Consider the following 12975-nt stretch of genomic DNA (forward strand, 5'->3'; position numbering starts at 1 on the left):
CTGGTCCACGGTAAAACGGCAACCATAAAAGAGTCGTCGACTCGCCGCGAGATATTCTGGTCTGTGAGAAACATGCACGTTTGGCTTTTGCTGCGCAATTGGGGTTGGAGTGACACGTTAACGTCAAAATCTCACGAGTCAATAAATCTCTTTCTCTTTTTCTATCTTCTTGAAATTGAAAATCAACGTTTCTCAATATCTCTCAATTTTCTTTCTTTTTCACTATTTGTTTCTCTCTTTGTTTCCATCCATTCCAACTTGGACCTCGTTTTTCGATCCATCCAAACCTAATTTTCTTTTCTCTTCGCTTTTTTTTTCTTTTTTTCTTTTCTTTTTTAATATTGACTCGTGAAAGGACGAATCAATCGGCTGTAGGCTAGCCAGTTTTCTCGCCAACTTTTTCTATCTATCTCTCTCTATCTATCTCTTTCTTTTTTTTGTATATCTCACACTCAGTTTACCTGGAATCTCTTCTATATCTGACTCGTTGTTATATTTGCTTACTGCAGGCGACGGCTGTTTCTACATCGGCATGGGAGGTAAAAGCGCGAAACCCAAGATTCCCTCCTATGAGCCCTACCAGTGCTGTCCTGCCAAGGTAGCCCACGGCACCAAGGTCGCCAAGATGACGAAAGTCGGTCCGATGGCCAAGGACAAGGGGAAAACCCATGCGAGGTCCGAAAAGTTGGGACTGCCTGGCCTGAAGCCGATTAACAAGCTCACGCCGAAGGAGAGCAGAAAAACCGCTACGGTGTCGTCCTCGTCGGGGATTAGCAAAACGACCGGTGACCAGAAGGCCAAGAAAGGATTCTTCGGAAGCGGTAAATATTTCAACTGGCTCTGGTAAATCGCCAGAAATTAAATCACTGTCCGATCGCCGCGTGGACCCTGAGTTGGATACTGATAAATAGACGAAGAAATACTGATGGATCATAAATCTACATTAATTAATCAACATATAGAGAATCTTCAATTTTTCTTCAATGATAGCTTAGATTATTACGTTTAACATTATTGAAGGTTTTTCGATAAATCGTAACCCAAAATCATTGCAATTAGCTTCTTCAGGAGTCCAAGGACACACCGATACCGATTTATTATTATGATTACACCCTGAACTTTCAAAAAGTGTTATCCTCTTGAACGTGGTGGTAAATTATGACAATGTCGAGTGTAGTCCAGAGTTTGCAAGATTGAACGTCCACGTGGTAGGCAGTGATTTAATTAGCAACGGTAGAGGGGTTACACGTAGAAAGGTAGAAACGAGTGACAGCCGATGTTGAAGATTGGGGGATGAAATGAAAGCGATCAGTGAGATGGTCCCGGCTGACGAATCGTCTTCGTATCTCGAATACAGGTGTCTCGCGCGGTCCATGAAGAGAATCACGAGCCCGCAAGTTCTGGACGAGCAAGACGATCCAAGATACGTGCTACGGGAAGCCGGTGGCTGGCTACTCGGATCCCTTCGAATACTTCGGGATAACTATTTCGCGCACAAGTCTAGCCTTCTAAAACAACGCGATGACATTTTTTTGTAAACGTCGAGCGTTCGCGAACCGGAAATAACCGTGACTGTTAAACGACTCGACTGGGACGGAGCTATAATTTTTTATTGACTCTTCCTTCTTTTTTTTTTCTCTCTCTCTCATTACAATTGTTCAAATTATTATAGCTCCGTCGAACCGTCTACAGTATCCTCTCCCCAACTTCCTGTTACACCTCTGTGTCTGTCTGTCTGTCTGTCCGTCCGTCCAAAGAACCTTGTAATCGTCGATGAATCCGTGACAGCCAAAGAAAAACGTTACAAGACGCGAATTCACCGAACTGTACCGTCGACAACGAGGCAACGACTGAAAAACCAAGAATGTAACCGCTAACGATCTTAATGGCGAGACGAAAAAAAAAAAGAATTAAATTAAAAAGAAAACGTCGCGATGGGAAAGGATCGTGAGGATTCAGTTTATCTATCTCTCACTGAGAGTTGTGTCGGGGTTGTGGCCTGTTGCAGTTGTGGCCGGGCTTCCGTACCTCATGAAAGTCTAAAGTACCAGCGGAAACGGAAGTACGAAGATGGAGGTGAAGGACGAAAAGAGACTGAGAGTAACCCGATGAATCGGAGGGAAGAAAAGAAGAGGAAGATGGAAGCTGAGAAGAAACATTGAATAAGAAACAATGTAACAAAAAAAAAAGAAACACAAGGAAGAAGAAGAAAAAATAACGTTTCGTTCGTCGAACGATTTTGTTCCTGAATGCGTGCCATCGTCATTGATCGTCATCGTAATCGAAGCATCATCATCATCGACGCGATCATCTTTTTTCCTTCACGTTCATCGTCAGGACGGATTTCAAATCTCATCAACGAATCATGCGCCCCCACTCCTCTTCCACGATCGTTTAACATTTCTGTAACAAGATATTTCTTTCTTTCTTTTCGTTTGTTTTTAAGTATCATTAAGCATCTATTGAATAAAACTGCGAACGAACCAGTGAGCTTAGGTCCGGTGTGGACGAGGGACTTCTGTTGATGCAGTTTTCGAATTCTTTTGACAAATTAGAAAATATTTCAATTACCATAGGAATTTCTTATTTTTTTGCAACTTTCACCCTAATGACACTGCTCTAATTTCTTGTCATTCTATTTAATCTTGCAATTCCTCTGCATCGGACCTAAAAAAAACAACGTCAAATCACCGTCTCGCGTCACGGTTCGAGCATCAACTTTGATCAATCGTGAGACGAAAGAATCTACCGTTTTCACGCGGTTTTTCGTTAAGAAAAAATGAAAGGACAAGACTTTGCCAGTCCGTGGGACACGCTATAGTCGGTCCACATGCATTTCTCGCGCGAACAGAGAGCCTAGAAGTCGACGACGAACAGATCAATCTCGTCGGCCTTTTTTTTTTTTTTTAATTGTTAATCGTCGCGACTCGATACGCCGATAAACCTATTGCATTTCGTCGGTGCAGCTCGCGAGAAAAACGGGCTAGGTAGTTTTTCATCGTGAGGAAAACTCGAGCCCGTCGACGATCCTGAGGAAAGATGTATAACGTGTAGCTGTTCGTTATTGAAGAACGTTTTGATACGTTCTACCTAGATCTCGCGGTATAGGTTGTAACGACGGATACTTTCGATGATGTTTTATTACTTTCAATCGACAGCTTTAATCCTGGAAGCATTGTTCATTTCGTGACTCAATTAATCAGAGCTGGGGAGGAATTTGAAAATTTTTGCAACTTTACCACTGTTTTTATTCTACTTTTGATATTTCTTAGATTTTTCTAAAATCGAAAACAAATCGAGGCTCCCCCTTCTGCTCTTAATTATTCTAATTAAACGAGGCCTAATTGTAAGACGTAAGTATACATTAATATTTAAAATAAATAGAATAATATTTATTCTTCCCCAGTTCTGAATCATTCCCATCAAATTTCACACAAATAACACTATTTTCTTGAGCGTGTATACACTTTCAGGATTAAAGCGAACGGATTCTCGTTTGTATAATTCCTTGATCAATCTGAAGATCTCTCAGAGTATGTTTATGTCAAATGCAACGCCAACGAAGTAGGTTTGTAGCCACTTGGTGAATTACGGCGACCGTATATTGATTGGAATAAATGATTATTTTTCCGTTTTTTTTTTTCTCTCATCACTCTCCATCGATTCCATTCCAGCGACTCGGAGTTAAACTCAATTTTCTATCTTATTTCAGGTCTTTATTTCAGACCTATCGAACTTTGAAAACATTATTCTGAATGAATTTCATATTTTGCATAAAATGATTTTCATTTTACTATATTCAGGGTGTTAAAAAACACCCTGAAGACCTCTACACCGCTGGATAGATCACGAGAAATCGAAGTGAAAAGTTCTGCAGCATTTTTCGATGGGATCAGTAGTTTAGCCACATTTCGTTGTTGAAAATTGAAAAATTGACCAATCAGCGCGCAGACTCTCGGCGCATGCGTAAGCGCGACGCTCAGCGGCGCATGCGTAAGCGCGACTGGTAGAGGAGGCTAGTCTCCTACTCCGCGGGTCTTGCCACTTAAGTTGCGCGCTAGATGGTCAATTTTTCAATTTTCAACAACGAAATGTGGCTAAACTACTGATCCCATCGAAAAATGCTACAGTACTTTTCACTTCGATTTTTCGTGATCTATCCAGCGGTGTAGAGGTCTTCAGGGTATACAGGCTAACACCCTGTATACACTGTACAGTAATTCATCCTGCACGAACATGGCACAAAACACGGCGTACAAGCACGAGCATCGATGTGTTTTCTTGGAAAGGAAAAATGTAGAGGAGAATGATTTATCATCACTCCTTGCCAGTTGAAATATTTAATTATCAATGATAATTTTAATTTTTAATTTAATCTGGTACTGGCACACGAGTAATGGCAGGATACCTTCCACTATATTTCTTCTTATCAAAAAAGGCATCGTTGCAAATGATTGTACATCCATATCGATACACGATGCTGTTTTTTCCTAGTGCTACCCTAATCGTGGCAGAGACATAAACATCCCTCTTTTGATTCCTCAACAAAACGTCGAGGAACACGTGCGTTTCTTATCACGCCAGCTATCACTAATCGCTTGATCGCTTACTGGGCCGCACGAGCCAGCACTAAACAAAAAAGGAAAATCACAAAAAAAAAGGAAATTCATATAATAATGATAGAGAATCGAAGAACATCGAGAAGTCTTGTTCTTTATACCCTGTTTTTTTTTTTCTTTTTTTAATTTCAAACGGCCTATTAAATAAGACCCGATGAAATAGAATAGGGAAACACCGATACACACGCTCACCTTATTTATTTATTATTTATTTATTTATTTATACAAGTGTCTTATGTCTTGTCTGATTTCTGTATTTCGCTGTCGTTCACGCCGAATCAATCGTGTTCGGCAATCAATTATCAATGCCGATAATCTGTACATGACGCGATAAATAATCGATAAGATATGCGAATCTCTACGGAACGTATCTTTTGTAAATGACCAGGGCAAAATGCGGGAAGTTAATTATCACTCTGCGTCTGTGATCACGATTATCAGGCATGGATTATTAAATTGCTCGTTAAAAGTTTGCGCACCTTTCGCCGTGTCACGGCATCCACGTTAATTTCGCATAAGAGCAACATGTACGACAATAAAACTCGATAATAAATATGTTTCCTAGTACCAATTAGTATCCTTTGTATTTGCTTTGCCCGTTATCGCTAATGGTAGACGTAGAGCCCACTCCGACCCCACGAACCTCTGTAGTTTATCCGAAACTCGATTAGATAATTAGAAACAAAATAAGAGTAAATTATTTGTTGGTATTTATTGGTATTGCGTAGTTGCATCTCCTGATTGTTTCTGTACAAAGCTTGGTAGTTGTTGAACATTGCTTGAACCATATTTCACGGTTATTCAGTACCTCACAGGACAGAAAACTAGACAGAAATTTCTTCACAAATCATTTTTCATGTAGGAGAGAAAATTTATAAGGTGGATTACATATAGCGTTACAAGTTGCTTTATTGCAAAATTGTAACAAATATCAATTTTATAAATAATATTACTTCAAACTATAAAATGTCAGATGCAAAAAATTTAAATTTTTTAAACTTTTCTAAAATGACTGCTAAAAAGATAAAGCAACCATGATTGATTTAATGTAATAGTGTATCTATTAGTCTTCTTTTCTATTTGGATTAAAATCTTTATTTAATCCACCCTGTATAAGTTCTTAGACGATAGAAAAGCGACACAATCAATAAGCATACAGATCATTTTATAACGTCTTCTTTTCGTTTCTTTTGATTTTCATCGTTGATACTATCACCTGCAGAGGATGGTAAGTTCATTAGCGCATCCAGAAATCTCCAGAATTGATTCGATACGAAGATCGACACGAATAGCCATTCCAGATCGTCGATATCCTTGCAGATAGATCAATTATGTTTCCGAATGAAATTTCAAGTAGAACAACTGTATATTCGAGCTACCTTCTGATATATAACTTAGGTAATCTGCTCGACGAAAGCGAAGTTCTCGATTGGATGGTGAAGCAGAAGACGGATGAGAGTATCGAAGAGATCGATCGTGACACCCTGAACAAGTATATCGAGACGAAAGAATTCCTGGCTGTTGTTTTCTGTAAGATATCATTCATTTCTTTGTCAAAAATAACGCGATTTCTTTACTTTCAATGTACACTGGTAAGTAGAATTAAACATTCACTTAAGTAGACAAGTAGATGATTTCCAAATTTAAGCTTTCAATTAGCTATTAACGCTATTTCAAATTATGTATACAATGTTCTAAGCACCCCATGGTAGTCAACGTGTAACACTAATTATAAATATATCAAAGAATTTTGTAAGAACGATTGCTTGATGCCTGCACCCCCTCAAGCGGTCAAATAATATTTTAACACCCTATTGGTATTATTCAAAAGAATTCAATTTCAAATAAAAAGGAAAAAGAGCATGCAAAAGAAATGATTGCTTAAGGGGTGAAAATCGGGTGGTAACGAAACGAAAAAAGGAAATCTCGATCCCGTAGACAAGGAGGAGGATCCAGAGAGTCCTAGAGTACTGAGGCACGTCGAACTGATCGACGACGAGGCTGCTGAGTACGGTATAAAGATTGTCAGGATGAAGGATCGTCTGATGGCGAAGAAGTACGGTTTCCGTAATCCTCCTGGTATCACGTACTTCCGCAAAGGGAAGAACATCAACTACGACGGGGACATCGATGACGAAGAAGAGATACTAGATTGGTTGACCAACCCCGAGAACATGGAACTCACCGATCACATAGAACGAATCAACAAGAAGATGTTCCAGAAGATACGACAGACGACCGACTATTTGGCTGTATTCTTCTGTGAGTATTTCAATTCTCCGTGTTTCAGAAAAATTATTATTGATAGCTAAATTTCTTGAATTATCATTTAAATGGCACCTGAAGAATTTTATTTCCACTTGATCCCTGAAGAAAAATTTCTCAAATTTCCATGGTTTCCCGTAAAATATCATAGGAATGTATTATAAAGGATAGAAATAGGATAGAATAGATGCCGTTTTAATAAAAAAATGAAACTTTCGAGCGTGTCGAACGCGGTGGCGCGCGTATGTTTAGACAGCAACGACTGCAAACAGTGTGGCAGAGTACTGGCAGAGATCGAGCACATCGACGACGAGGCAGACAACGCAGGAATCAAATTCGTGAAAATCGATGACAAACAGCTAGCTAAACAATTTGGTGTCTTTGCGTTACCTGCTATATTGTTCTTTAAAATGTCCTCTAAGGAACCGGTCATCTATGCAGGTACGAACCATGTATCATCTCACTGTTAATCAACCCCAATTCTAATTTTGAATTGTTCATTTTCCAGGCGATCTGTACGATGAGGAACAGATTCTCCAGTGGTTGATGACGCAGAAGGATCCTTCCGGTGAGGTAATCGAGGATTTGGAGGGAGAGGAACTCTTGAATTTGATAAGAGAATCCGAATCATTGGCGGTGTACTTCTGTAAGTCTGACAGTCCTTCATCAACGGCCAACTGCCAAGCAGGAATGTATCACTAGCCTGTTGCGTGGCAATTAATTTTACTCAGATATTTCTCATTATTCATCATCAATTTCGCTCTTTTCATATATCAATTAGACGTTAAAATGATTCATTTTTTCACTTCATTGATCAAATTATATTATCATACGAGCGGATTCGTTTCGTTCCATATATCCTTCATTCTCTCACGATACATTATCAATTATCATTTATCAATGCTGAAGAGAATAACTGCTGATCGTAGCCAGCAACTCGTCTGCGTATATTTATTCCTGCTCTGGAAGCAACGGCGTTGAATCGAAGCATCAAGTGTTCTCGTTCGATTCAATAAAGTACAAGAATCGAGATTAAGGTTGGTGCACATGAAATGTCATCCGACATTTGCGACACTCGACTAATATTTCTTTTAATTACTTTATTAGCCCGACAAATATCCACCGCGTTTAGTTCACAAAAATATATTTAATTTGAAAATAAAAATTTTGTCGAAAAAGAAAAAGAAAATAACATTTCATGTACACCGATACAATGTACATACATTCATCATTTATTTGTATTTTTTTCTTTTTACAATTGCGCTTATGTGTCGCAATAGTTAACTACAGGTTTTATATTCTGTAAATTGTCCTTCGTCTACTCTGCCTCTCGTTGTACATACATATGTTTCTTTACGATCGTTGCTGTTTGGCCTTTCTCTTTCTCTCTTTCTTCTTTTTTCTGTGTCTGTTCTATCATCTTGTGTCTCGTCCATACGCCGTACACGTTGTCTGCTAATGCCGCAGGGAACAGAACGCTTTGTGACTTGTGTCAAGCAAAATATCAACGCAAGCAGGCCCGGCACAGGGAACGCAGGATCGTCGAACACGAAGCAACCGAGGAACTCGATGGTACACGTGAACACAGACCAGGAAACGATTGAGTTTTCAACCCGGTTTTCTCTCTTTCTTTAACGATCTCTGCTCTAGAATATGTGTTCCAGATAGTTCATCCAGAATTCATCTCCGTGTGTACCCTGAACACCACCACCATCCACATTTTTCTTCTCTTTTTTTCAATTTTTATAGAATTTTTACTTTCGGATTATCTTAAATACGAATTCTTCATTTGGAAAAATATTTTCATTTTGTATCGTTCCAAATATTTTGTATACTTTCAAGTATTCTAAATCTTTTTCTCCTATTGCAAAAACTGCTGTTTTTCCAAAATTTTCAATCACTCTGCACTGTCACACACAGGTGTACCTGCACGATTTGAGAGCATGCACGAGAGAGAATCATAGAACCAGACAACAGAACCGCCATAGTGACCCTAGAGACCCTGCTGATCAGCATGCCAGCCTTTTTCTTTTGTAGTGTATGTCCAAGAAAAGGTGCAAGCACTCGAATGTGTTTACCAAAATTCTACGACCATGGTATTTTTCGATAGATCTTAGTTCCCTTTCGAGTTAGTTTCGTGAACGACAGAACGCTTCGTAGATCATCGTCCACGTGAACGCAACAGCCTGATCTATAACTCGCCATCATAGATACTTCTTCAAGAGAAATTCGTGAATTTTATAACGATATAGTTTCTCTTTAGACGCCGACGACTGTGACCAGTGCATGGGCATACTGGAGGAGCTGGAGAACATTGACGATGACTGCGACAGACATGGTATCACTTTTGTTAAGACTCAGGTGTGTAATTATATTCTAATTTTTTCATTTGTTAATAATCACTTATTCTGTTTCTCTATTCTCTGCACCAGTGGCGGCTGGTAGCTATTATTTGTGGGGGTGCTGCTCTAGAAAACTTTTAGTCTTTCTTTTAAAAAACCGGCACTGCGATAGCGACAGTGCTGTTTCCTGCGCAGCCTCGTGCGCAGCCTCGTGCGCAGCTTCCTATGTGCGCATGCGCACAACAACCAAACACTACGCTGCGCCGCTACGCTGGAACTATGAAGCGTACAATTCCATACAAAGACTTTTGTATCTTTTTCATAAACTGGGGGATGGCTAATGACATTAAGCTTAAGGATTATATATTGTACGAGTATAAAGAAAGAATTAAAGAAAAAAGGACTCATTATATTCAATGTTATCGATAATATCAAGTGGAAATAGGGGATGCTGTAGTTTCACAGTTCTTATACGCGAGCCGCCACTGCTCTGCACTATTCATTCTCTTCTTTACTGAAGAAAATTTTCAATTTTTCTTTTCTTTCTTAGGACTTCAAGGTGGCAGAAGATTATGGAGTCACGGAATTTCCAGTATTAGTGTACTTTGAAAAACAAATACCAAATGTGTTCGAAGGTTCGTAACGCGAAATGTAATGTTTGCAAAAATAAAGAAAAGAAGAAACATGAATTCTTATTCTATATCTTAAATATTTTTATGTATAGGCGATCTGGCAGTGGAAGAAGAGGTTCTACAATGGCTGATCACTCAGAAGACAGAGGATCGAATCGAACTGATTACTAGAATGATGTTGGAAACATCTGTCGAAGAAACTCAGTACCTTGCAGTTTACTTTTGTAAGACTTATAATTTATCTGAATCGTTCGATGATTAGAAGAAAACATAAAATTATATAATTCCAGATAAACAAAATTGTCACATATGCGACGAGATTTTGGAAGGATTGGAAAAGATCGACGACGAGTGCGATGTGTTTGGCATTCACTTGGTAAAAATTCAGGATCCCCAGCTAGCCAAACGATACTCCATCAAAACGTACCCTGCGCTGGTTTATTTTAGAAACGGCAATCCTCTTTTGTTCGAAGGTTTCTTCTTATCTTTTTAATTCTCATATCTTTTCAATTATACAATTCCACATTAATCAATTCTGATAATTTTATATGATAGGTGATTTACAAAATGAAGAATCGGTGCTCGAATGGTTAATCGATGACGACAACCGAGAACTAGCGGATGAAATTGAATCTGTTAACGACAGGATGCTGGAGAGACTTCTTGAAGAATCTCCCTTTCTCGCTGTCTTCTTCTGTATGTTATAAAATACGTCCAATTTTTTTAAAAATATATGAATATTTTAATAAATCATTCATTTATGTTTCGATTAGACGACGAAGACTGTCCTGAATGCGACGAGATCATGGAAGCTTTGGAGAAAATCGACGGCGAGGCTGATTTATTCGGTATCGATTTCGTCAAGGTTTTCAGTCCAGAAGCTGCCGAGAAATATGGAATCCTGAATGTCCCTTCTCTCGTTTATTTCCGTAAAAAAACGCCACTTATTTACGACGGCGATCTGACCCAAGAGGACAAGATTCTTCAGTGGCTGACTTCTCAAGATGTCTTTGAGATCAAGAACGAGATCGAGGAGGTGAACAAAAAGATGCTTGACAAGTTGCTGGACGAAAACGAGTTCCTTGCTGTCTTCTTTTGTAAGCGAATCACAAATCAATTTTATCCTTATTCAATAATAAAAGATCTCTAAATTGTAACAACAAAATTGTACCTAGACGAACATGACAGCAGAGAGAGCGAAGAAGTGAGTGAAAAATTAGAGAACATCGATGGAGAAACTGATAATTTGGATATCACGTTTGTGAAGATGGCGGATCCAAGATACGCCAGAAAATGGGGTGTCACCAAACTTCCTGCCATTGTCTACTTCCGCAAGAGATTCCCCAGTATTTATCGAGGTGAATTTCTTGAAATTTTTCAAAGTTATTCTACGATTAATTAATAATTAACAAAGTCAAACCCATCGCTACTATTAATATAATAGAACTAAAAATTTTCTTCTTTTCTTTAATAGGTGATCTGCACAAAGAACAGGACGTTCTCGAGTGGCTACGCAAGAACAGGTACCGTCAACCGGAACTGAACATCTACATGTACATGCTGGTCGCCATAACCGTCCTGTTCGCCATGTACACCGGTTTCCTCTTGTCCTGTTTCCGCTCGGAGCCAACCGCGCCCGCAACGCATCCGAAGCAAGCGTGAAAACTCGTGTGAAAGGAGAGCCGGGAAATGAAAGATGAAACAGAGAAGATGAGAGAGCGAAAGAGAGTAAACGGAGTGTTGTTGAGTGAATGTACAATGTCGTTGATGTTGCTCCGACTCGCTTTATGTAAGATTAACGAGGGTCGTTCGTCAGGAACGATGCGACCCGACTCGACGAGGACGACGACGAAACCGGTCGTTTCATTACCGACGACCAGCCATATTTCTTTTAGAAGAAGGCTCTATTTCGTGTCGAGAATACTATTGAAAATATCGTCCGTGAATTCCGTGAGCGCGCGCTATGTTTTGCTAACGTGGACCAAATCCGTCGTGTCTTTTCTTTTTTTTATTTCTTTTCTCTAGAAAGCTATAGACCTCTGTCAAACGAAAATGGCGCGAACGACTTAAGGGGTTGCGAGACACGTATGATATTGCTCCAAGTATTCCAGACGAAGTGTTAGTGTTTATAATAAGTGTAATATTCATTGCTACACGTTTGCTATACTTCTGTGTCACGTTTATCAAATTACCGTATCGTGAAATTTTTCTTTTTCTTTTTTTCTTTCGTTCTTTAATTATTACTTTTACTGTGTCGCTTTGTAACGAATAGAGATGTATCGTATATATCGTATTCCGACCATTTTTCTATTGATTTGCGAACCACGAAGGACTTTCTTGCGTTTTTAGGGTGAATAAAATTGATCCAAGCGTGTACGTTATTATTATTTGCTATTTATGGATTGTTGCTAGACGACGATTGTCGATCATTAATATATGTTACAACAATTTTCACTGTCATCGTCGACGGATTTTTTGACAGCGGTCTTATTTTATCCATGTACATAATCATCGTTGGTCCACGCGCATTACCTTCATCACCAAAGTGATTGTCACGATCGTTTTGTTCGAGGACATAAATCAAAATTCACAATATAGATATAATATTAATATCTTAACGATCTGCGTGTCGTTTCGGGCGAAAATAATCACGACGATTCGATCGTCATCGACTTCCACTGAATATACGAGAGGGCTAAGGTGCCTGTCGACGTCTATATTGTCAGAGAGGCTTAACGATGTCAACATAATAAGGAGGAATAAAGAACGAACCATTGGACCAATTCCAAACCGTTGAAATGCCACTTCCATCTGCCAATTATAATAAATAATGTAATAGTGTGTACGATGCGTTATACATAAAAAAAGAGAATACCACGATTTTTCTTTTATTTTATGTTCTACTCGTTTCTTTTTTTTTTTCTTCTTCGTTTGACTCTGTTCGAAGAATTTATTATAATATACACGAATACGTAATTTAGCTCTTTTGGATACTTCTTTGAGTTTAGAAACTTCGCACATGTATTCGATTGAATTTTCGAAATATAAATGAGACTATTTTAACGTGCTTCTACCTGACTTAATTGTCTTGACCTTTTTCTCCCCTTTCATTATATT

At 38.9% G+C, this 12975-nt stretch overlaps 1 protein-coding gene across 4 annotated transcripts in view; it reads left to right on the top strand.

Moving 5' to 3' along the window:
* LOC114872532 overlaps positions 1-12925 on the top strand; it is a 34941-nt gene extending 22016 nt beyond the window's left edge. For 2 of the 4 annotated variants that reach the window (XM_046285018.1, XM_029179814.2), the window contains 13 exons: positions 6018-6149; positions 6558-6881; positions 7137-7325; positions 7393-7530; positions 8352-8456; positions 9148-9245; positions 9777-9861; positions 9951-10082; positions 10149-10331; positions 10414-10554; positions 10632-10955; positions 11034-11216; positions 11333-12925. In XM_046285018.1, coding sequence (XP_046140974.1) covers positions 6018-6149; positions 6558-6881; positions 7137-7325; positions 7393-7530; positions 8352-8456; positions 9148-9245; positions 9777-9861; positions 9951-10082; positions 10149-10331; positions 10414-10554; positions 10632-10955; positions 11034-11216; positions 11333-11520 — 2222 coding nt within the window. In that variant the 3' untranslated portion in view covers positions 11521-12925. Of the gene's footprint in view, positions 1-6017; positions 6150-6557; positions 6882-7136; positions 7326-7392; positions 7573-8351; positions 8457-9147; positions 9246-9776; positions 9862-9950; positions 10083-10148; positions 10332-10413; positions 10555-10631; positions 10956-11033; positions 11217-11332 lie in introns of all 4 variants that reach the window. The other 2 variants (XM_029179815.2, XM_029179816.2) reach the window with 2 other exon arrangements.
* The last annotated feature ends 50 nt before the right edge of the window (positions 12926-12975 follow it).

This window comes from Osmia bicornis, chromosome 3 (assembly GCF_907164935.1).
Source record: "Osmia bicornis bicornis chromosome 3, iOsmBic2.1, whole genome shotgun sequence".
Classification (NCBI taxonomy): Eukaryota; Metazoa; Arthropoda; class Insecta; order Hymenoptera; family Megachilidae; genus Osmia; species Osmia bicornis.